Source organism: Labrus bergylta, chromosome 11 (assembly GCF_963930695.1).
Source record: "Labrus bergylta chromosome 11, fLabBer1.1, whole genome shotgun sequence".
Lineage (NCBI taxonomy): Eukaryota > Metazoa > Chordata > Actinopteri > Labriformes > Labridae > Labrus > Labrus bergylta.
Genome location: NC_089205.1, coordinates 26397741 through 26421954, shown reverse-complemented (window position 1 = coordinate 26421954; position 24214 = coordinate 26397741). Strand labels below are relative to the sequence as shown.

Below are 24214 nucleotides of genomic sequence, written 5' to 3'. Positions count from 1 at the left end.
CAGGTAACTCATTCATTGATTTCACAGTTTTTGTGCTGTCAATCAAATAAACTGTCTCTTTATCATGTAATGCTTTTTATGAGGTGTGCTGCTGCCCTCTTGACCAGGTCACCCTTGTGAAAGAGATCCTGATCTCAATGGGTTATTTACCTGGTTAAATAAAGGTTAAATAAAGGTTAAATAAAGGTTAAATAAAGGTTAAATAAAGGTTAAATAAAAATACAGAAGACTGGCGGCTGTCTGCACGTAGCTGCAGCTTTGAGGTACACTTGCATCAAAGCTCTAAAAAAGACAAAGATTTGAATACCATTAAGCAAAAGACTGGCTTCCTTAGCTCCTATGAGGCTTCACAAATCCTCCAGAGTTAGGAAACATAAACACGTTCTGTTGAGTGAAACAGAGTGAATGAGAAGTCACAGTTCATTAAAAACACAACCTGCTGCTCTACAGGTGTGTGTGTGCTCTGACTTCATATTGTTTGACGTTTTCTACTTCATGTTTGTCACTTTTTGTAATTTCTCAGACTCTCCTCAGAGACCGCAGGATGTTTTGTGCTTCAGTTGTTGTTGAAGAATGACGAGCTGCAGCCAGGAGGGGGAAGCAACCAAAAGGTCACAACACGTTTTTTTTTTTTAGTCAGTTTTTTTGTCCGATCAGAGTCGGGACGCGTTCAGATGCTGCTCCGCTGTGACATGTTGACCTGAAGCAAGACTGAACCTGCGACATTTCTCGTGTAGCCCGCTGCGTCTTTAACAATGCAACAAGAGAGCGAGAGAAATGCAGTGAACCTCATGGGCCACTGTAGTTCTCCTCTTCCTACCGTCTCACTCAAGTGAAACCACAGAGCTGCTCGCTGATCCTCAACTCTTTAAGGTCCGCTACAATTTCATTCAAAGAGCAGATTTTATTCATTCATTTGAATCTCTCCTCTTCGGTGAGGTTTGTAAATCTAATAAAAAAAACCTCTCGTATCCATCAGGGGTCTGCAGAGTTGTGTCTCTGTAAAGTGATTCAGTGCGTCTCCGCTCCCCTCCCCAGCAGCTTCCTTCATCTTTGATAATCCAGGACGAGTAACCTCAGGAGGCAGATTAAAATAGGATTATTATTACGGGGGCGCACTCATCTCGCGAGGGCCAAACACCTCTTAACACCGCTGTTCTCTGTCTGACACCGAGACCGACCACTGGAGATCTTTGAACTTTGAAAACACACATACGTGCTGAACATCGTGCTCTGACGTGATGGAACGACGTATGAGCACGTTGTTGTTACACTGCGGATTATTAAAGGCTTTTTAATATGGTTAGATTATTACATCTCGTTAACACTCACGCTGCAACAAAGCAGCAGTGGAGCTGAGGTGTTTGTGACACATCACTATAAATACATGTCATTAGTGAAAGGCACCCCACACACACACACACACACACACAGTTAGTCCAGACGATGGTTGGAAAGACGACCAGTCTATGACAAATTAACCCAACTTCTTACTTGATTTATTAACTCAGTGAATGTTTCTCTTGAGGCTTTTTCAACATGGCATGATGTGAGTTTGTTTTTTATCACGGTCCCATTTAGAGGAAAAAACACAAAAAGAGAATCTATAGTTAGCGAGTTTGCACATTTTGTTGAAAACCTTTGTTATCAAACCTGTATTAGCATTACCGTTAACTCTACACCTGGCTTACCAAGCTACCTTTAGTTTTAGTTCAAACACTGACATTTGTAGTTCTAGTTTCCCTCTCTCCTCTAAATAAGGTCACTTTTGGTTTAAAGGCTTTATATGCGATTTTTTGATCCAGCAGATGTCGCCCTTGAGCTCCAGCATGAAACCAAAACAACTCGCGCTGCATTGTTGTGTTAGCATGCTAATGCTAGTGATCTTTATTATGCTGGTATCTTCACACTGCATGTAAATTTACCTGAAATGAGCGTGATCTAGAAACACAGTTAAGCAGTGAGTACAGTATGTTATTCTTCTTTTCTCTAGTCCCTCAATTAAACAACTTTTATACGTGAGGGGAGGAGTCAGCCGGCCGTCCTGGCGATGTAAACAAAGTGAAGATAGGACTCTGAAAACTCTGAAAACATCACAGACAGTGGGACTCGGGTGTTACACCCATTGTAGACAGTCATGACTCACAGAGTTATTTTCAGAGGATAGACTTGATTTATATTACATTTAAGTGTGAAAAATCACAAAGAAAGACTTTAAATATTAAAAGAAGAGGTTGATGGTCAAAGTGGCACATTAAAGCTTCACAAACCAGCAGGTGAAGTGTGAGGTCTGCACACCTACAGAGTCCTGAGAAGGTGTCACTAAGTCTCAGATGTCCGTGTAATACTTTAAGCAGCCGGCTTGAAGCTCTGCTGATACATGACTCAAATTCATCTTCTGATCACTAAACTATTTCTCCAAACCTCAAGACTTCCCTCCAGGCTCACTGGTGATGTTATCAAATCATTTGACACTAACGACAGTAAAGCCCGCTCTGCACCCCCACACATGGTTTCACTTATTTTGGATGATTAGATTGGACCTCTTCTCAACAGCTGAGTGGGCGTGTGTGCACACCGGACGCCGCTGAGATAACTCCAGGATTACCACGGATTGGACGGATGCTGCAGATGGAGAGTTGTTCCCACAATGTAAAAGACAAATTAACACTACATTTATGCACTAACACTTTTTGTTTTTACCATAAAGTGCTGTTGAAGAGTTCATGTTTCCTGGTTGTAATTGTGATACCACACATTTGCAAATTAAAACTGTAATTTCTTGCAAACTTGATGCAAAGAAAGCAAATGATGAGATGTTAAACGTGTTAAACTGCTCTTAAAATCATTCAAATTAATCCTGCAATGGGCGTCATTTCTCTGAAAGTTAAAAGCTCCGATCGGAGGAAAACCTCTCGTCCCTCTCTCTCTTTCGTTTCTAACCAAAGTTGGCCCTGAGCTCTTGTTTGTGGAGGGATTGTCGTGGTAACAGTACATTGTTCACAGTGTGAAAAAACTCTGTTCTCATCTCGGAGTGTTCAGCCAAGTCAAAGCCTGAGCTCACAGGAAACCCGACACTCCCGGCCCTTCCTCGGCTCTGAGTGATGAAACACAAACTGCAGGAGCTCAGAAGAGGAGGAAGAGGAAGAGGAGAGAGAGAGAGAAGAGCTGACCCTCAGTTTACGCATCACGTCTTCTTTTGTCCGAGCAGCTTGATGAGAAATCCCTGATTCACATTCACAAGTGAGGAGTTTTACTGACTTTAAGGTGGACTCTGTTTTAAATTAAAAAACTTCCCCTCTGACTTTTCTTATTAAACTGTGCAGAAATTAGATTTTTTTATTTTTTACCTAATCAATAAATCTATTTTTCCTACCTGTCACTCCCCATTCCTTTCCTCCTCTTTTACCATCCTACCATCTATCCTTTGACTTCCTTCTTTCCTTTACCTTCTCAAACTGAAGTTTCAGTCTGAACATTGAACAGTAGCTCAGCCTCTAAATGATCTCATTGAACCCGAGAGTAGACGGAGAGCGAAAGCAAGAGTCTCTCTGAGCGAACGTGAACTTACTGACAAACTTACAGAGATGATCGACTGAACAGAAAAACACACAAAAAAAAAGAGCGGAAGAAAAGTCTCTGCTCATCAGTTACTGTTAACAATCTAATCCATCAAAATAACTTCACCTACTAGCAGGAGGACTAAGCTTTAGAGTCTGGATCGTTTTAAACATAATAACATGTCGTCCTGGTGTTTTGTTGCAGAACGATAACGTTTTTTAAAAAAAGAACAAAACTTGGATAAAAGCAGGACACAACAGAACTCCTACTGTCCAGAAACTTGCAAAAATAAAACATATAAATATAAAATAACATGTTATTGAAAAGTGTAGAAAGTCACTTTTTCATACAGATATCAGAGAGTGTGAAAATGTTTTTTTAAACACAAAGAGAATGAATGTTAGAGATAATAATCCTGTGAGTAAATGTGAGTCAGAGGTTCAGTGTAATAATGTAACATTAACGTCTTATTAAGTGTCTGTGTCTTAAAGGGACAGTGCACCTATTGACGGAAATATTTCTTCATCTACGACCTCTTGATCTCTAAAGTAAAGTTCATCTGAACAGGCTGAAAGTTTGATTTGGTTTAGGATTTAGGGATGTTTATTGAATGTGTTTGACCGGTTCTTAAAAACACATTTTCAGTTTTTGAATTTGTTTCCAGCAGAAAAACGTCTCCAGTAATCCTCGTGTGTTGATCGATCTGGTGTTCTTTGGTTCGCTGCCTGAGAGTCGGTTTAACGAGCATGACAAGTAACTTTGTCTTGTCCGTCTTAATATTTCTATTTGAGTCGCGACAATCGTGTCATTGGAACCTCGGCCTAGCTGGCTAATGTTATTATTATTATTATTATTATTATATGTTACTGCACAATAACAACAATGATGTAACATCTATGATGAAACTCTGAGTCCCTCTGATCACTTTCTCAGAGACGCACTTTGATCATAAAAAAGGCACATGTATCTGACCTAAAAGTGTCCTCCTCTTCTGTCTTCTCCTCCTCTCCTCTCCTGTCTCCTCTCTCCTCCTCCCCTCTCTTCTCTTCTCCTCTCCTCTCTTCTCCTCTCTCTCCTCCCCTCTTTCCCCTCCTCTCCTACTCCTCCTCTTCCCTCCCCTCCACTCCTCTCCTCTCCTGTCGCCTCTTCTCTCTCTCCTCTCCTCTCTTTCCTCCTCTCTCTCCTCTCCTCTTTCCTCCTCTCTCTCCTCTCCTCTCCTTCTCCCCTCTCCCCTCCTCTCCTCTCTTTCCTCCTCTCTCTCCTCTCCTCCTCTCTCTCCTCTCCTCTCTCTCCTCTCCTCCCCTCTCCTCTCCTCTCCTCTCCTCTCCTCCTCTCTCCTCTCTCTCCTCTGTGTACTGCAGTGACCCACTTTGAGCGCAAAGCCTTGGACTGACCTGCTTTAGATAGAGGCTAGCTAATTATAACCAGCCTGTATTAATAAGGCCGGGGAATTGGTAAATATGAAACACACACCAACACCCCCCCCCACACACACACACACACACACACACACACACACACACACACACACACACACACACACACGTGTCTGCAGAAAAACAAAACAGACACACTCACAAACACGTCCTCTAAACAGACTATTTCCGACGCCTCATAAACAAGCCTACACACCTTGGTAACATGACTCACCATGTAGAGACCAGGATGTAATGAGTGAGTCATGTTCATCACTTGTAACGGTTGCGTTGGTAACACGTGAACTTGTCGCCATGTGAGCATCAGAAATGTGCATCATAGATCCATGTTGCCAATCTAAATGAAAGTAAATACAAACTGCTAAACACAGGGTGCATGCTGGGAAGATTCATTTAGACTGTGATCTTAGGTAATTTTTCAGAATTCTGTTGAAATTTAAATAAACACACTTAATGCAGTTGTGTGTGCACCTCCACCTTTCCAACACATTGTTAACCTGTGTGTGATTAAAGAGCCGTGCAGACGTCCACTGTGTGAGTTTGTTAACAGGGTTATACAACAGCGATTGAATTACACGTTGGAAATAAGCTTTCAGCAGGTTTGAGAAGTGCTGTGACTCAATTTTCATAAATATAAACTAACTTCCAGAAGAGAGAGAAAGAAAAAAACCCAGTGCCGCACTAACTGCTTCTTCCTCCCACACTGCACCACGCTGAACAGCTCTGTTTACAGTGGATATTTCCCAGCATTCCTCTGGTTTTATCAGGTCTATCAGCACCTATTAAAAGCCTCTGACATATCACAAGTCCAAAAAGCGAAAAAAAGAGATTCAGCTTTCCGTGCAGCTCTTTTTTGAAGCTCGTTGTGTGGAAGAGCTCTTACAGCGTTGGACATTAAAGAGCTTCATGTTCATCTCAGACACATTAGCAGACTCTTTAACCCCAGGAAGAATAGCTGAGCTCTCGGGGACAGCTAATGGGGAGCCTAACAAATAGACAAATAAGCTCTCTGAAGGACGTGATGTGTTGATTCTGTGCATGCTTTAAAAAGCTCTTTGGTAAAATCAAGTGAGCTAAAACAAGTTAATGTTAATTCTCTCAAACCAAATGTGAGGACGGAGAGTTTTGCAAAAATAGATCAAAACTAAAGACACTTTTTAGAGATTTACCGACGCATCAGTTTAACAGTTATCAGCCGACACTTGCCCTGTTGACAAATATCGGCCCACCGGCAAATAATGTAGCATGCCCCTGTGTCATACCTGATAATATGTTGTGTCGCATGAATTCAAAGCTTTCCCATGAAAAACTCTGTTTTTATGGTGCAAACAAAGTGATCTGTTGAAGGAACTCTGATTTGTTTTTTATGGTCAAAAATGAACAAAAATGTCAGCAGTGTGGGCGTCTCTGGGAAAGATCGGCGACATGCAGTTTGTTGGAAATGTTCCAAGAGAAGGGACAATTTAGAGCAATTAAATCCATCAAATCTCAAAGCTCATATGAAAAACAGACACAAAGAATTCTCAAGAAGTAATACAAAAAAAACACTCGTATCAGTCATCAGCTACTTTGTGACTTGAAATATCAGTATCGGCCCTGATTTCCACAATCTGTGCATCTCTACTTGTGCATCAGCTTAGATTTTTGCCCTCATGTTTAAGTTGAAATACTGCTCAATATAAGAGATTCTTCGGACTCATTTGTGATCTCTCGTTCACTGTTGCATCCCTTTTGTAGCCGTAACTGCTTCATTAAGGAAGACTCACAAAGGTGAATCCTAATTTCATGAAATGATCCTTCCTCTCATGTCTCATGTGTGATCCTGATCCAGTATGAACTCCACCCTCACGCAGTACAGACGGGTTACATTTTTTTCCCCACAATTTCAGGAAAAGCCAAATCCTCATTTATCTTCATAACACAGTCGCACATTCTAATTATGTGTAATTAAACCCCCACGCTTCCCCTTCAGCTTGTCATCCCACGTCCCAGAGGTGCAGGTGATATTCATGCGTGCGGATCTATCCGAGCATAATAAGCAGCCCGAGGCTCCGCGAGGCCACGTCTGACCCATCAGTGTCAACACCAATCTGAAAAAACCTGACAGAGGTCACGTAAGGCTCGCCCACTCTACACCCCTCTTTCTCTCTGCTCAGAAAATTATACAGTGGTGGTGAAAAAAAAAAAAACCTCTGCAGTCGTGGGTGTTAGAGCAGAAGGTTTTCGGCTGAAATTATTCTTTCTGAAAAAAGTTCAGCTAGACTTTAGAAAAATTAAGTTCACTTGTGAAGGAATCCAGAAGAAGATCGTCTTTTTTGCAACACACTCACTTCAATAATTCAGAATAAATGGAGACGACAGAGTCCAGCCCTAAATCCTGGTACAGTTAGTATTAGCCGTTAAAATGACACAATAACACACTGCTGGAGAGCTCGAGTGTGTTGAGAGAAACCTGATGTCTCAGCGTGCTGTCACACTCATTGTGCTCTGTGACTATTTTCTGCTTTGTGAATACGAAAGCATCATCAAACATCCAGCGTCTCAGCCCCCCCCCTCCCCCCCGTGTGCACAGACTCTTTCATGCTGACACCGTAATGAGCACGTAAACTTTCAGTCCAAATAAGAACGAGAAAACTGCATAATTACATATGTGCTGACTGTTACTGATTACTTCTTAATGATTTAGCTGTCAGATTGTAAAGGGAGGACGCAAGACCCAACAATGACCTGTTTCATTTTTTATTGTTTTTTTTCCTACTATTTTTCATGTGAGCAACAAAGTGAAACACTACAAAAAATATCCATATTCACTCTTATTTGCTCGATTTATTGTGTGACAGATAAGTCGCAGTTCATACGGAGACGTTTGAAGATATTGTCAGGTAGTTTACACGTGTTGGTATTTTTTACCATGTTTTTATCAGCTCTAATCATCATCAGTTGTTGGTATTTAACCATAGTTTGAGAGTTTTTTCTTTCCCTTAAAAGTGAAAAAACTACAGTACCTGGAGTGTCCACTTGGGGCTGACTGCAAAAGCTAAAACATCCCCATTAGGCGCTATGTTACATTTCCATTTTTAGAGCTGAAACAAACATGTCTACAGATCTTTGCTTTATTGGTTAAAAAAAAAATCTGCAGGGGAGGGGGGATGTTCTCATTTCTCATCTGTTGTTTATTAAGATTAAGGGCGTGGTTTCATTGAGTGACAGTTGGGTGACTGATAATCAAGACCAGCTCAGCGCCACCTCTTTGCCTGTAACTGGATTGATTAGGTGCAGAAAGCATTTCCAATATGGGCTTCATAACGCCTCTTCAAAATACCAACGGGTGATGTCAGTGACATCACGTCCATGTTTTATACAGTAGACGTGTAAAATACAAACTAAAAGTTGTTTTTTTTGACACATTGTTCACATTGAGGATATAGTTTAAAGCCCAGAGGGTCTCATGCAGATGCATAATGCCTCCAAAGACCTCCAAGTTAGTGCAGGTTAAGATGGGCTACACAGGCATCAGAGTTATTTACTTCTTGTCGGTATAAGCATGAACAGTGAATGAAAACCAGCTGGTACTGCTTTCTAAAGAACAGATACTTCCTGTCAGTCCATTACTGCTACAAAAGGAGAAGTTAATTTCTTTACTCTAAGCTAGTTTAAAATGCTGCTTACATGTACATTGTGTTCCTATTTATTTCTTCATAAAGACTTTCCCAGATTTACCTCCAGTTATTTTATCACAGCACTAAAGTCCAACAACTCAAACCACAAACATACTGAGACGCAGTTAGGAACAAAGGTAACTTCAAAGTGTCAACAAGCTTCATTATAGAGTAATGCTGTGAGACTGTGTGTGTGTGTGTGTGTGTGTGTGTGTGTGTGTTTGTGTGTTTGTGTGTGGATATTCTGTGACTGTCTGCAGTGACTGCAGGGTTCCCTCCTGGCTGCTGTGAGGAGTTTGTTTTCACTTCTCCAAGAACACAGGAAGTTAACTTCCAACATGACAACATGTTTGGACTAAAACTAGCATCTTGTCCTGTGTGTGTGTGTGTGTGTGTGTGCATGTGTTTTGTTAAGTGTGTGTGTGTGTGTGTGTTTTGTTAAGTGTGTGTGTTCGTGTGTCATGAAAATATGGCCCACTCACAATGTCCAGACGGTTCATTATAAAGAACAAGGACAGAGAGTTCATTAGAGTTTATCAAACTGTGTGTTCGTCTGTGTGTGTGTGTGTGTGTGTGTGTGTGTGTGTGTGTTCATCTTTAAGGCTCTGCAGGGTCAATAAAGGGGGATTCAGTATCAGGGGGGTTGTGCATGTCGAGGTCGTTCACAATAAATTATAGATTGTCCTCCAGCACAACATAACTGGATGAGTAAACAGTCCAATCTGTTGCTAAGGCCCCTGCGGACCCGCCAGGCCCAGAATAGGCTCCCGATGCTGGGGGATTGGAGGCTCAAATCCCGGGATCTGGTGTCCACAGGCCTGCAGGGGCGGGGCAGGCTGAGGGGGGCTGAAGATCACAAATCCTATCTCATGTTCTGAAACTTTTCCTCACATGCTTTGCTCTGACAAACATACTGTACCTCCCTCTGGCAGAAATAAAACACTATGTTTGGAAAAACTCTTAAAACTGTTCATCACTTGTACAGTCACTTCATTGTTGTGTGACTCCATTCAAAGCCCACTCCCAATGTGTAGATGCAAAAAAAGAAAGTCTATCCGCTCTTTTTTTTGACTGTGGATAGTGAATATCCAAAAACAACACACAGGGTTGTCACGATACCAAGATAAAATCACACACGGGGACAAAAATAGAATCCAAAACACACAATATTGAGTTAATTCTTGTTAATTTGAGTTGAAGTTGAAGGCCTTCTCCCGCTCTCAGTCTGAACTCCACAAAAACATCGACGCATTTCGGTACTGCAGGAGTGTTTCAGGAGTTTACCTTCAATTTAGACGGATTCATTTCTCTCTCACCTGACTGTCTTGTGAAGTAGAAACAGTTTTTTAGAAGTCTGGGTACTTTCGTTCACTAACATGACAGAGACTGTGTTTACCTGTGGCATCAGACAAGTATCAGAGTATGGAGCATTTAGCCAACCTTAGTCTGAGAGAGTGATAACGAGGACGGAGAGTCTACATTTTTATTTCAACAGGGATTAAATCTGACCTCAACATTTTGTTTGGGTGTTATTTTTTTTCAATATTTTAATGATATCATCTTCTTTAATCAAACCTGAACGCCCGTCGTCTACTTAATGATAAATATTTTACAAAGGAGTGATGACTTTCTGCTGCTGTATCTCTAGGAACAGATGGAGGAGTGTTGGGACGGTATTAATAAAAATACGACGAGGCCAGAAAAAAAGGAACAAAGGAGAAGCCTCTTAAGAGATATCATTCATGCTGGAATCTTTGAATTTTCATTTTTAACACTTTTTGAATTAAATTAATTGAATGAATGAATTTAAAACTGGTTTATTTTCTTTTACATATTTTCAGGTCAAACTACAAATGTGACTTAAATTGGCCTTTTTAAAAGATAAATCATCACCACACATCTAGTAACGTCGGGTTAAAGCATTATTCTGTAATCTGGTGAACAGGTTGAAAGTTTCATGTCGGCCTTAAAGCTTCTTTATTTCACTGTCGGCCTTTACAAACTGAACTAGGTCACAGAAACTGAAGTGGTCCAGAGTGTAGTCCTGATGCACTCCGAACATCAGGTGTGAGTCTGACATTAAGGAGGAAAATCTGAAGATTAGCAGTGTGATCAGAGCCGAGGGTGTGTGTGTGTGTGTGTGTGTGTGTGTGTGTGTGTGTGTGTATGTGTGTGTTTGGGGGGGGGGGGGGGGGTCTGACCTCTGGGGAAAATATTCATCTCATCTAAGCAGGGAGAGTGAAGGGGGGCATGCTTTGTCTAATACCCCCCCTCCAGTCCTCTGTTCTTTTGTTGGGAGGTAGCATTCACACACACACACACACACACACACACACACACACACACACACACACACGTTCAGCTCTCCAGCAGTGAGGCTCTGACCAGCTGTCTTCGGTCTGAAAGATGGCCGTCCTCAGACATAAACAGAAAAAGCTCGCAGAGGAGGAAATATCTCTGTTGTTATTTTTTCTGTTTCTACGTCTGAAGAGTCTCAAAACTGTTTTTAAAATAATTTAATCCATTCAGAGGCGACTGTTTATGAGTCGGGACTTTAATAATGTAAAAATGTCGAGATTCCAAAGCTGACAATGACGTCGTAAATCTGTTCTGTTCCTGTGACCCTTTCAAACAACAAAAGGAGCATCTGTAGGGCTCATTCATAAACACACTCACAAATAACCTTTTGGGAATTTCTTTCCTTAATATGTACCTTTCCTGAATTCCTGAGTCGGGTCTTATTAAATCACAGATGATGGTTCTCTGATGGAAAAAGAGCTCTCCTCCTGTGGAAGGTACCACGATGACTCAGAACACCAGCAGCCTCTTTTACTGCGTTTTGTTGTTTTGTGCCAGAAATGGGGTTTTTTTTCTAAGAGAAGCTGTTTTTAAATTGGAGGACATTTTGACTCAAAAAACGATAGCTCCACTCTGACCTCTGTTTTTCCTCATTAACTGTAAAAAGGGAAAACAAAATTCCAAACGGGGTCAGCTGACAAAGGTTATAAAGACGTGACAGATGTGACCCTGAGCTGTCAGATGGGCAGGTTTTTAGAAAAAGCTTCATTTGTATGTTTTAGGTACGGAGTCGTCTGAGAGAAGGTCGGCATCCTGCTAACAGGAATCCGGTTTGAAAAGAGGTTCAGCAAGAACCAATCAGAAGCCTTCGTACTGAAACGCTCCCCATCATCAGGGCGTCTGCGAAGACATCGCAGCAGACTATAGAGGCTAGGCTAACAAAGATAACTGAAGCAGCCGCCTCCTTTCTCTCCCTTCAGTGTGTGTGTGTGTGCGTTTGTGTGTGTGTGTGTGTGTGTGTGTGAGAGAAAACCGGTGTGTATTGTTCATGGACCAAGGCTATTTCAGAGGCGGGGGGGGGGGGCCCTTCCCGTCGTCCTCGCTGCATCGGCCCCTTTCATCGCTCCCTTATCCATATTCATCGCCCACCCCGCTCCCCCCTCACCTATCAGAGACCAGCTAGCTGTAAGCGGCGTCTCGCTCCACCAATCAAACGCCGCCCTTTGTGGGGAATATTCCCACCTCTCATCCCCTTCACCCCACCCTGTACAATGGCTGCTTTTTTTTTTTACTTTGACGCAGTGGCTCAAAAAAAAAAAAAAAAAAAAAAAGAGGTAGAGGAGGAGGAGGAGGAGAGTCGCAGCTCTGGCTGGCGGAGTCCTGCCAACGACGGCTGCGAAATCGATCGACAGCCTCGGAAACAGTCGCAGAGCGAGCGTCGTCAATGGCAGCCTGGGATTGATGGGGGGGGGGGGGGGCGGACGAAATGATGGGAGGACGAGGGTGAAGGAGGACAAGAGGAGGAGGAGGAGGAGGGCGCAGTCGTGATGGTCTGAAGTAGAGCATGATTAGTATGGATGAGGAGGAGAGGACGAGAGAGGGAACGAGGAGGGAGCGGACGAGAAGCGCTCGAGCCTCGCCGTTAAAACAAAAACAGGCGTGTCGCAGAGGAGAACGCCGTGTTCTGTCAGACGCGGAGCGTGGAGGGCCAAGAGGGAGATGTAAAGCATATTAACACTGCTTGAAACTCCAATACTCAAACATATTAAGAAAAAAACTAAATATTTATGAGCAGAAAACATCTCTGGCAGCTCAAAATAAAATGATTTCTAAGCACTTTAGTTCAAACTGTGTGTGTGTTTAGGACTGAACTCCCCCTGCCTGCGCTGCGACTACATTTTTGTGTGTTCAAAGCCAAATTTAGGGGCTTCTTCTTCTTCCTCGGCACAGTCGATCGATGTGAGGAAGACAGCTCCCCTTTGTGTGGACGACCCAAAAAAAGCAGCTCTGCTCAGCTCCAGGAGCAACAGAAAACACTCTGATCAATAGCATCAAACAGGCCAGGCTCAATACACAGCATGCACACGAGTACGTGTGTGTGTGTGTGTGTGTGTGTGTGTGTGTGTGTGTGTGTGTGTGTGTGTGTGTGTGTGAGAGTGTTGTCTATCTGCAGCTCACATCGTCATTACCACACTCCTCCTTGTTTTTCATTAAACTTCCTCTGAGTTTTCCACTGAAGTCAGACAAGACATAAAAACACACTCTCCATCGTTCTGCAAGTCCCCTAATGTCACTTTGCAAGGACATTTCAAGCCCCCCCCATCCCCATCCATCCCCACCCCTTTCTTCCCACAACACTGGCTGCCAGTCCATCCATTTACTAAATTAATGTTTTACATCTTACTGACAAGAGAGGAAAGAAGAGAAGAGGAGAGGAGAGGAGAGGAGAGGAGAGGAGAGGAGAGGAGAGGAGAGGAGAGAAAGGAAGAAAGGAAGAAAGGAAGAAAGGAAGAAACGCCTAAAACAAAAACTAATGAAAGGATTTAAAGGTCACAGCGTCCAGGTCAGCAAACCTTTCCCTGACTGCTCACCCTCTGGGCGACCCCCTCTCGCATGTTCATTTTCTGACCACCGACATTAAAATCGAAAGAAAAAAAAACATCCAATTTATTTTGTTTGCGCTTACATAAGGCTTCTTAATAGCTTATACAAGCAGGTTTTTTCTCCTGAAAGCTGCATTTCTTTTGGATTGGACTGGATGGGAGTGACTTCCATCAGGCTGAGAGAAGCAGAGTGTTACAAACGGACTCTTTGCAGACGCTTCAACAAATATTATGTGCATAGTGTTTGTGAATTTAATACCGAGAGGAGACATTTGTGATAAAAACACAGAATCCTTCACATTATGACAAGCTGAATGTTAGCGTTTAACTGAGTTATGTGGATACTTATTACTTCTTATGAAGGCTCGATCATAATGACATTTTAAAATGCATCAAATATGCAGCTTTTGGGAGAGCGTCGATAGCCTAGCGGTTATGTTGCGCGCCCCATGTACGGAGGCTGTAGTCCCCGTCGCAGCGGCTGTGGGTTTTAAACCTCGTCTCTCTGCTGCATGTATCAACCCCCCCCACCCCCGACTCTCTCCTCCCAACGTGTTCTGTCTGTCTTCAGTGGTCATATACAATAAAGGCAAAAGGCCCAAAAAATTACTTTTTTAAATATATGCAAGTTTTTTTCTGCAAATGAATGTGGCATCAGTAAAAGAAAAAGGCCACTTAGTAAAAATGCTGAACGTTGATTTGCAGACAGCAGGAAATCCTTGTATTATACATGCAGGCTACTTGAAGAGTTTTGGTCGTTTATCCAATCACAATGAAGTCAGACTTTGAAAATGATCTAAGTTTAAACCTCCTGATACCGAATCAAATATTAACATGACCTCGTTTAACGTCTCTGATCATATATGTACATGATTAAAGAGAAATCAGAATTCCTTTAATGAGAGGACAGAGCCCTGCTGGGTCAGAGTGAGGGGCAGCGATAAGAAAAGGGGTTTGGAGAGGGAGGGGATTAGAGGGCTCCTGGAGAGGGGGGGGGGGGGGGGCTGTGAACAGCAGCTTCTCATTGATCTCTCCTTCTTTAAGACCTTCACATTTTGATGAGACGGAGATGTGATTTATGGGCCTCATGTTACAGCGGTCCCATGTCACATCGGGCACGCTGACTGACAGCTGAGCAGGACTTTGGTTTAATGTTCCTCATACACACACAGACACACACACACCCAGAGAAACACACACACTAAAAAGATCCTGCGCACAAACCAGAGGAATCTCGGAGGGAAAATTAAAGTCGGCCTTTCTTTGTCTTTTCCAAAGTTAAATGTCTGAACTCTGACTTCTCATTCACACAGATCAGGACAGAAAACATGTCGCCCAGGAATTAGACCGCACCTTGAATTTAGGTTCGATTTCTAAACGGGTGATAGGAGAAAGAAGCGCGACTGTTTCATATACTTTTTGAAGAGATTTTCGTCATCTAAACCTTTCATTCAAAACCCAAACAAAGTAATTTTTTTAGATCATTCGACCTGTGAAAAAGGAAAATGCGTTAAAAACTCCTGCAGCTGCACCGAGCACACTGCAGCCATCATACATCATAATCATAGACGGAACATTTCCACAATATATCAGCAGTCATAAATCACAGTGTAATGCGCTGATGACATGGCTAGCATGAGGTCAAAGTCAGCAGGACTCATCTGTGCAGTAATGTTTGATATCATGACAAAAGAAACTCTGAATTTGTATAAAAAGCATGAGAATGGATGTCATGGAACTGAAAACATACAGTATCAAATATCTGCATGCATTGAGTAAACATGAGGGTGTTACATGTTCTTTTCTATCCTATTTAAATGTCAGGCCCCGCAGCAGTTCGACCCCGCCCCCCCATCCCTAATATTTAGGTTTCACTCTGCAGATTTTAGCCTTAGAGAACAGAACATGTTTGTGCACTGCTGACTCAGTCCTGCATTGAAGAAGGTTACAGTAAAGATTACAAAAACAGGAAGAAGATCAAAATCAAAGTCTCTCTTACCATGAGTCTCAGTTTCTTGGTGAGGGAATACAATGCCTTCAGTTTCAAAAATGGGCTGCAGGAAGGCCACTACAGAGAGAGGAAGCACAGGGGTGGGGGAGTGTGTGGTGTAAGCTAATCATTCAGAGAAACAACCATTGTTATGATCTCTAAAGCAGCAACTGTGACTTCTATCATCTGCAGCCTGAGTGCATTTAAAAAAATACAAATACATAAATATTCTCAGTGCATAAATATGCTTACGTTTTAAAGCTATTTGTGTAAAATCAACTGCTTCAAGGTGAATGTTTTCTTCTGCATCAAAGGCCTGAAATACGGACAGTTTGTGCATCTTATAATAAACTAATTCAAAGGATAAAAGAGACTTACATTCTCTAACTATGTCAGGCTGTGAATGTCATATAACCAACCATTAACCATATTATAGGAACAAAAAGACCATTTATAATAGGTTAACTGTAGGTGCAAATCAAATAAACCTTCAACCAAGCTCTGATTCCACTTTCTTTTTTTTTTTATCTTCAGGGGCCGTAGAATCGTGTGTGCATGTGTGTGAACGACGTGTTTATTTAATACCAAATGTCATCCAATCAGCAGCCTGATGCTGGCGGCTGAGGGAGTGTTGACCTGCAGCAGGCCGTCCTCTCTGCCTGAGTAAAAACCTGCTCGGCCGTGCTCTTCTCCATCATCATCATCATCATCTCAACCTTTTCATTTGTCTAAATGGATGAGCTGTCTAACTGAGAGGCAGGGGAGGGGGGGGAGGGTCCCCAGAGGGGGGAGCAGTGGGCTTTTTACATACGGCGAGGGGGAGACTTTAGTGCTGCATTGATCTACAGTTAAACAACGCTCACTAACCTGACTCCCCGCCCCCCCCCCCCACCCACCCTCCTCAGCCGGACTCTCTTCATGTGTGTATGTGGAGCTGGAGAAACTGTTAAAAGTGACTGTCCTGTTGTTTCCTGTCAGAAATCGACTTTATCGTCAGGACTCGCTGAGGGTCACACTGAGGACTACTTCTTTAAATTGTGCCACCTGTCATCGTGCGTTTGCAGGGACGGGCCACGTCTGGTGTTAGAAATACATCATGTTGTAGCCACTTTCACTTTTACAGGTAAACCCTGAGCTTCTGCAGGGAAATCCTGTTGCTAATAAAGTGACAGACGATGTAAATATTTACACCTCAGCGGGTTAAATATCAGAGGTCGTCAGTATTAGTAAGGTCGCCGTTTATCTCTGACTTTTTCCTCACAGATTTGATTAATTTTCCTTTTATTTATTTCTAATTTGACTTAATATGCATCAGGCATTTAAGATTAGATTAAACACATATAATTATTCTGTGTCTCTGTGGAGAATTTAACGTCCCAGAGGAGTATAAACACTGTTTTCATCTCCCCGGAAGGAAAATATTTTGGCAACACTGATTTGTTTTTTTTTTTACAATGAAAATTATCTTTTTTAATTACAGCAGTGTGACATAACATCAGCATGCAACTGCATTAAAATAATCATCCTCATACCGGAAACAATTTAACAATTTGAGAATTAACGGTCACCCGATTATTTTGTTCATGAATGTAACTTCAGGTTGGTTCTCTGCACATCTCTCTCACCTCAGGCTTACTCGTTTCTCTCTGTGTCCTTTAGAAACAAGATTGAAATAAATGATGACATGATCACAATGACAGTCACATTTAACAGTTTGCTCTTAAAGCTGGATCCTCTAAAACATTCAATTTCGAAATCCTGGAGTCTTCCACAGTGAAAATCTACATCTGCATATAAAGAGATCTTCAGCATGTGCACGCTGCACCTCGCTGTGTAAAGAAGTCATTTAAAGGTGTAGTGTGTGTGTGTCCATGTGTCCATGATGAGGTGCATGGCCAGAAGAGGCTGCTGATGGTTGTAATGCCGGGTGATGGGAATGCTTGGCGCATGACAGCATGTAAACAAAAACCAAATATGGTGATCGCCATGGTGACAGATCCATATTTCATCCAACCAGAGAATAATGAAGAAACATGATTGGACAATTTGGAGATTAAAAAAAAAAGAAAAAAGTGTATCCCTGCTAGCTGCAGGTAATCAAAAACAGCAAAGCATGACAAAAATATTTCAGCCACCGACATGCTGCAGTAACACAGAGACGCAATGTGAGCTTCTCTGGCTCCCCTCTTCACAGACAGGCCTGCTGTTAAAATAGTCCGCTTGTTTATCCGCTTGTGTAATTGTACACAAAGCGGCGATGGTGGCTGATGTGTGTGAGATTATCACAAGGTCATCCGTCGACGGGGATGTGAGCCTGTGATCACGCACTAGCCCGATCTGGCTTTCACTTGTTTACATCCTGATCTTGGCTCCAGCATGGCCGCTGAGGCTGCGCGTAAAATCTTAAGACGCAATAAATTTAAAAAAAAAACACGGATTCTGCTGATGTAAGGAGGCTAAAACAGGCAGGATGTGCGCGAGAGGAACCGCCGGCTTCCCTCCAAATCCCCCCTCAGCCCCTCTCATTGTTTCCTTTCTATCAGACGCGGCGGCCCGGTGTTATTTTAACGCTGATGGAAAATGACTGTCGCTCATTAGAAAGCTGATACAAATTAATCCTGCCCTCTAAATGTAGATCTTTTGCGTATTCTGTGCTTAAATCGATGAATCTGTGGCTGTAGCGTGCCTCTCTGTGTACACTAAGAATCAGATCAACCTGCTCTCCTTTCTCTGCCTGCCTCAGGCCGAAACAACATTCACCAAAAAACCCCGAGCAGCTCCCGCATCCCCATCGCTTGCACTTACCTCCCGTGTTTGTGCGTTTGGTGCTGCTGGCCTCCGTGGGAGTCTCCAAGGGTCTTTTACGCGAGTCCGGGGGATCGGACTCCATGTGTGGTTGTTGATTGTGATGGTGAGGATTTGTGAAAATCCCGTTTTGCTGTACTGCTCCGCCGGCCATCATTTTCGAGCTTGCTCTTGGATGCTTGGGCTGCGTTTGCGTTTTAAATCCCCCTTTTTCCCGTGGTGTTTTTTTTTTTTTTTTTTTTTTTTTTACGCAGCGTAGCCGAGCAGAGGAGTCTTCAGAGGAAGGCGAAAGCGATTTCGGAATCTGAAAAATACGCTTTGTTTCTTACGGACGGAGAACGTTAGCTGCGTGTGTCTCCGTGGTGCGCTGTGCGGACAGAGATGCTGCGCAGGGGAGAGAAAGAAAAAAGGACGCTGGACGATCGGCTCAAGAGGAGGAAAAATCCGAAACCTCTGCAGATGGAGGATGATCTAGGCTACTAAAAAGTGCAAATGGAGCGTCAATCTTCCATCAAGCTTCAGATATGCGGGCTAGGATATGTGTGTCATTCCGCTGCAACCGGAGAAAAGAGCGTTCTCATGTCAGGCAGTGCAGGATGGTGGCGCTCCTCCGCAACAGCCGACGACGGAACAATAAATTAAAGAAAACAAAAATACACAACCGAAGGGACAAAGAGGCGAAGTCAGCCGAAGAAAGACAGACAAAAAAGGTCGATGAAGCAATAATAACAATAATACAAAAAAAAAATCCGATGCGTTATTTTGTAGGTTGTTATAAATTCGTTCTTGTTATTCTGTCCTGGTTCCGATCGTGAAGAGGCACCCAGGGGTGACTGAGGGTGAAGGAGGGTCCGGAGACGCGGAGCTGGAGGGAGAAAAGAGACGTTTTTCTCTGCTCGTTCTCTCGGTGAAGATGCTGCAGTCTTTCGTTCAGAGCATCCCTTCTCTGACTGGCTGCTAGAGGGGAGCGCAGGGGAGCGGCTGACGTCACAAGGCCTCGCGGTGCGTTCAGCGGCGCCCCGTTAACTCGGATTCGTCACTTTCGATGGAAAAGTGCAGCTTGTTTCCGCGCATTTGAGAAAATAAATACGAAGAAAACTTACTCGGAGAAATAAACTTGTGAATGTGCTGTTTCTGGTTTTCTAAACGAGCTCTTCTCTGTTGTGGAAAATATAAAAACAGCAAAAACAGGTCATTTATTTGGATTAACCTAGGGCCTACATTATAGGGTACTTTAAAGTGGACGTCCACCATCTCACGACTCCCCAGGTCTTGCACGTTTTTGTGCAAAATAAATGCATTGTACGTGAAATTAAAAATAAGTTTTCACTAATTGTATCATAAAATCTACGCATGCAATCATTCCAGTCACTACTTTCGACGTCACGTGAAGGCATCACGAGAGAGAAAGCGAGAAAATGGGAAGGAGAGAGACGCCTCCACCGAGACGCGATTGGTCCGGGGCTGCATTTCTCCGGCGAAACGAAGAAGGACGCAGATATATTCGCCCGGCTGGGTCACATGACGGACAGGAAAAGATGCGGCGGCGGGTTTACTATCCACTACAAGTCGCGGTTAATGCAATTACGGCTGAACGGGAGCCCTGAAGGTCCCGCTGCGGCTGTTAGGAGGTCTGTAGCTGTCTATCAGCAGGCCGAGGGAGCCTGAAGCACACCTGGAGGTCTGCAGGAGGAGAGAGCTCAGCCCATTCTGACAGGCTGCAATTTAAATATCAGATAATTGAAGTGAAGTGAACTGGTGAGAGAGTTTAAGGAGTGGCATCAATTAGCCACCTTTGTGAAAAGTAAAAAAACATGTTTCCATTTAGGTTCTAAATCAAATTTATCCACACAGTCTCAAATCTGACAGATTTTTTTGTTTTTTAAGCAGCTGACCACCTGCTGACCCTCAGGCCGGCCTGCAGGCCTCCTCCCACCTGCACCAAAAAAAAAAATAACATGTCTGTAAAAAAAAAAAGCATGAGCATAATGCAGCTCTGACACTAAAAGCAGCCCGTTAACATAAGAAGCATGAATCCTGAGCACCCGGCCTGCCTCACCTGTCCTCTGCTGTGTGTGTGTGTGTGTGTGTGTGTGTGTGTGTGTGTGTGTGTGTGTGTGTGTGTGTTTGTGAGACCCACCTGTGTGTGCTGCTGCTGACATCTCTGCGTCGCTCCGCCTGGATCTGAAGAGAGGGATCCTCCAGCACTGTGAGCTGTCTGAGAGAGAGCTATACCCGCCTCAGTCTCTCCCTCTCTCTCCCTCACACACACACATACGCACACACTCACACATTTGGCATATCCTCACACACACACACACACACACACACACACACACACACACTCTTGAGAAGAAACACGCAAATACAACCCTTACTGCCTCTCTGCTCCTCTGGTGTCCAGTGCCGTGCAGATGCGGTGCGCCCTCAGTTGCTTTCCTGTAGCTTGTAGTCAAGGTGACATTGTGCTGCCTATGCACTCATACACACACGCACAGAGGCACAGCCACACACACACACACACACACACACACACACACACACGCACACAGGCACAGGGAGCAGCTATCTCACACTATTTCACATCGCCATGAGAAACGCACCGGTGAGCCATGGCTCCCCTGCTCTGGAAATACGTGGCAAATCCGAGGCAGATGCATCCCCGAGCTGCAGCAGTCTGCAACCGATTCTGCAGCACAAACAGCAGGCAGCGCTCACGGGGACAAAGGGCCCGCACACCCCGAGCCCTAATTGTATGAGCTGCTCTGCATATGTGGTGTGGAGGGGAGCTCATTTATACATATGAAGCAGAGACAAAGTGTGATGATGATGAGCCCCCACACAAGCCAGAGAGTGTCCACGCGGCTGCTGCTGCAGCTGCATATGGAAAAAGTGAAGTAGCCCCATAAAGCACAGACCAGCAGCATTCTTCAGCTTTTATTAGGCTGGGCTAAACGAGCAGATGTTTAGGAGATGGTTTTTCAGAGATTTGGTTCTGCAAACGTCTGTTCTGCTTTGGACACTGACCCCAAGCAGCTTTCACAAGCGGTCCTGAACGCCCCATGCAAATTCAGAGGAAGCAACGTTACAGTAATAAGTCATTTTTTCCCACTATGTCATAATCTGAGAGCATGAAGCTGCAGCTGCAGCCAACAGCAAATGTTGTCCAGAGTTCCACACAAATTTTACTCTGATGGATTCGGTTAGGAAGAAGGGCGATTTTCCAGCGACTTTCTTCTTGGAAGGAAAGTCTGGAATTCTAAATTACGTGACTGAAAAATGTTTTGGTGGAGGCTCAAAAGAAGAAGAGCCGAGACACGAGCCAGCTGTCAGAGCTCAGACCTCAGAGATAGTAAAAAGGCTTCTTAAGACTCGACCTGCTGCACAAAATGAGGAAAACATTCAAGGACAAACTTTTTAACTTAACAGGTTACCTTTCAGCTCTGACCCGTTAAACACGCATGTCTTATACTTTATCCTCCATTCATTCTAATGTAAACAACATAAATCTTATTAAATGAATTGTCTCTCTCTCTGAACAAGGTCGTCCCTCAGCAGGTGTGCCCGGCTCACACCTGTTCTCCCTGCAGGCTTCAGTCCTGTACACACAGCATGCTGCTGTTTCTCCTACACTGGGTCAAGGCTGACTGCAGCTAAATGGATATTCAGGATGCGCCCAAACACAGATGTTGGGACTCTGCTGCCCTCTGCTGGTAGAAGAGTAGCACATAGATGTCTAAAGAATTACTCCCAAAACAACTCTCTCTTGGTTTTCACGGCTTCAGAAGACATTTTGTCACCACTGGTAAAGATTTGTTTCGGTGTTTGTCATTCAGATACGGGCCAATAAAATGATAGTTTTCTTATATTTGACGTTTTTGCTGCAGGGTGCTGGTTTTGGCAAGTGTAAATAATCACACTAAAGTGCAGTATTATGTTTTAAAGTCCTTTATCAAAAAATAAAATGTAAATGATTTTTTAATACATTTATTTTAATAATTAAAAACTGAATCCCGCCATGGCCTGGAGATGAAAACTATAGTCAATAGGGCTACTTTAGGAAACTTGATCTGATGACCTCACTGACCTCATTAATCAATGTGCACTGTCCCTTCAATATTATTCAAAAAGTAAAGGAATGGTTGACATTTTATACTGGATTTATATGAAAAGCGACCATGGTATGGTTGGGGCGTCGATTAGAGCATCCAAAAAAACTCTTTCCTTCACTTATGAGTCTCTCTGAATATCTGTATTCTTTGAAGACAGACTTTAAAAATCAGAACCTTTCTAGTTTTCTTCTGTTGGTTTGTGTTTGTTTTGCATAGATATTCTTCTTAACGCAAATAAAACTCTAAAAGGAGAAGAGAAATGTTTCAGGATTTATGTTATGATGACCTGCTATAGATTTGTTTCCCTCTTAAAGGGTAATATCTGCCTTAGGATTCAGTTTGTCTTAAAGCTGTGATCTTATTAAAGCTTTAGTTTCTCAAACTCGTTACAACTGGTTCACCAAACTAGCCGCCATCAGAAGAGAAGGACTCTCCTCCACGCTCCAGTGTGTCCCTTCCCTCTCTTCCTTTTTACATAATTGCCTCTCGATCGATAGAGGAGAGGATGCAGAAGAGGAGGCTGGACCACTCTGTGAGATTGGAAGAAGAGATGTGGTGTGTTGTTCTTGATTTGGTGGTCGCTGACGTCACTCTTACCAACATACCTGTGCTGAGATTTATGACTGAAGCTAACCCGACCCGACTGCAAACTGGATTACAACTGTGTGATTATTCAGACTTTCATTCAAAATGACGGCATTAAGATCTTATTGGGCCTTCAGAAACTTTGAGTGTGGAGTCATATTCAGGGAATTTCTGCTGGTTGTTGTGCTCTTTTATCTGTTGTTTTTATTTTGCTTGAATGTTATTTTGTTGTTGCTTGTTATTTTGCTTTGTTGTATGTTGTAACAGTCTATGGTTGTAACTTGTGTCAGTACTTCTTTTGTTGCCAAGTTAGCGAAGTCTCCTTCAAAAAGAGCTTGTGACTTAAAGGGACTCAGCGAGTTAAAGGTTGCAAATGATTCAGAGCTGAAAATGTTCCTGGCCTGAAATCATAAAGGGTCTGTTTGCCATAATTCAGAGATGAATTCATGAATCTAAAAAAAGCCTCACTCATCTCTGGATGTAGATATCTTCATTATTGTTGGTTCTTGTTGTTGCCTAAATATATCTGTGTGGATTTCTTTGTTTTGAGGAGCATCTTGTATTTCTGCAGAAAGTGTTCCGTTAAGTCTGGATGATGCACATTTCAGCGAGTCATGGAAAGATAAATTGATGTTAAAATGTTTATGAAAGTGTGTGGGGGGTCAGCGGCACAGAGAAAACCTGCCATTACAGCACCACCGCTGCAGCTTTATGAGCTTTCCCATAAATCCACAGCGCTCTCTGCCCGCCGTCTTTAAAACACGGCAGTTTGTCTCTGCACGTCTGAGAGACTTTCTCTACTTTGTGTCTCTGTACAGAGCTACACTCGACCCTCGATCTCTTTGACACTTACTGTAATCTTCAATGAATACTGAGAAGACATTTGTCATTACACACACTTTCATCCACTCAAGTGATTTTAAACACACTGTTAGTGTTTCGTCTAAGTGTGTGTGGTAGTGCTTTCACACACACAAAAAAGTATGTCTCCTATTTCTCTACCCCAAAGTTAAAATAAATGCATCCTGCCAGCTCGAAATTACATTTTCTAAGTGAAGCCGCGAGAATGCAGAAGAAATATTTTTTAAAAATCCACCGCGAGCAAATATGAGAGGGTGAGGATATGAATATTCTGCCGCCGCAGGAGCACGATCTGTGCCATCTC

At 43.1% G+C, this 24214-nt stretch overlaps 1 protein-coding gene across 4 annotated transcripts in view; it reads right to left on the bottom strand.

Moving 5' to 3' along the window:
• nova2 (NOVA alternative splicing regulator 2) overlaps window positions 1–21823 on the bottom strand; it is an 85465-nt gene extending 63642 nt beyond the window's left edge. Inside the window, exons 1-2 of one of the 4 annotated variants that reach the window (XM_065960045.1) lie at window positions 20493–21823; window positions 15557–15625 (exon numbers count right to left, since the gene is read on the bottom strand). In XM_065960045.1, coding sequence (XP_065816117.1) covers window positions 15557–15625; window positions 20493–20514 — 91 coding nt within the window. In that variant the 5' untranslated portion in view covers window positions 20515–21823. Of the gene's footprint in view, window positions 1–15556; window positions 15626–18352; window positions 19638–20492 lie in introns of those variants that run through there. The other 3 variants (XM_020653489.3, XM_065960046.1, XM_020653490.3) reach the window with 3 other exon arrangements.
• Window positions 21824–24214: the final 2391 nt, after the last annotated feature.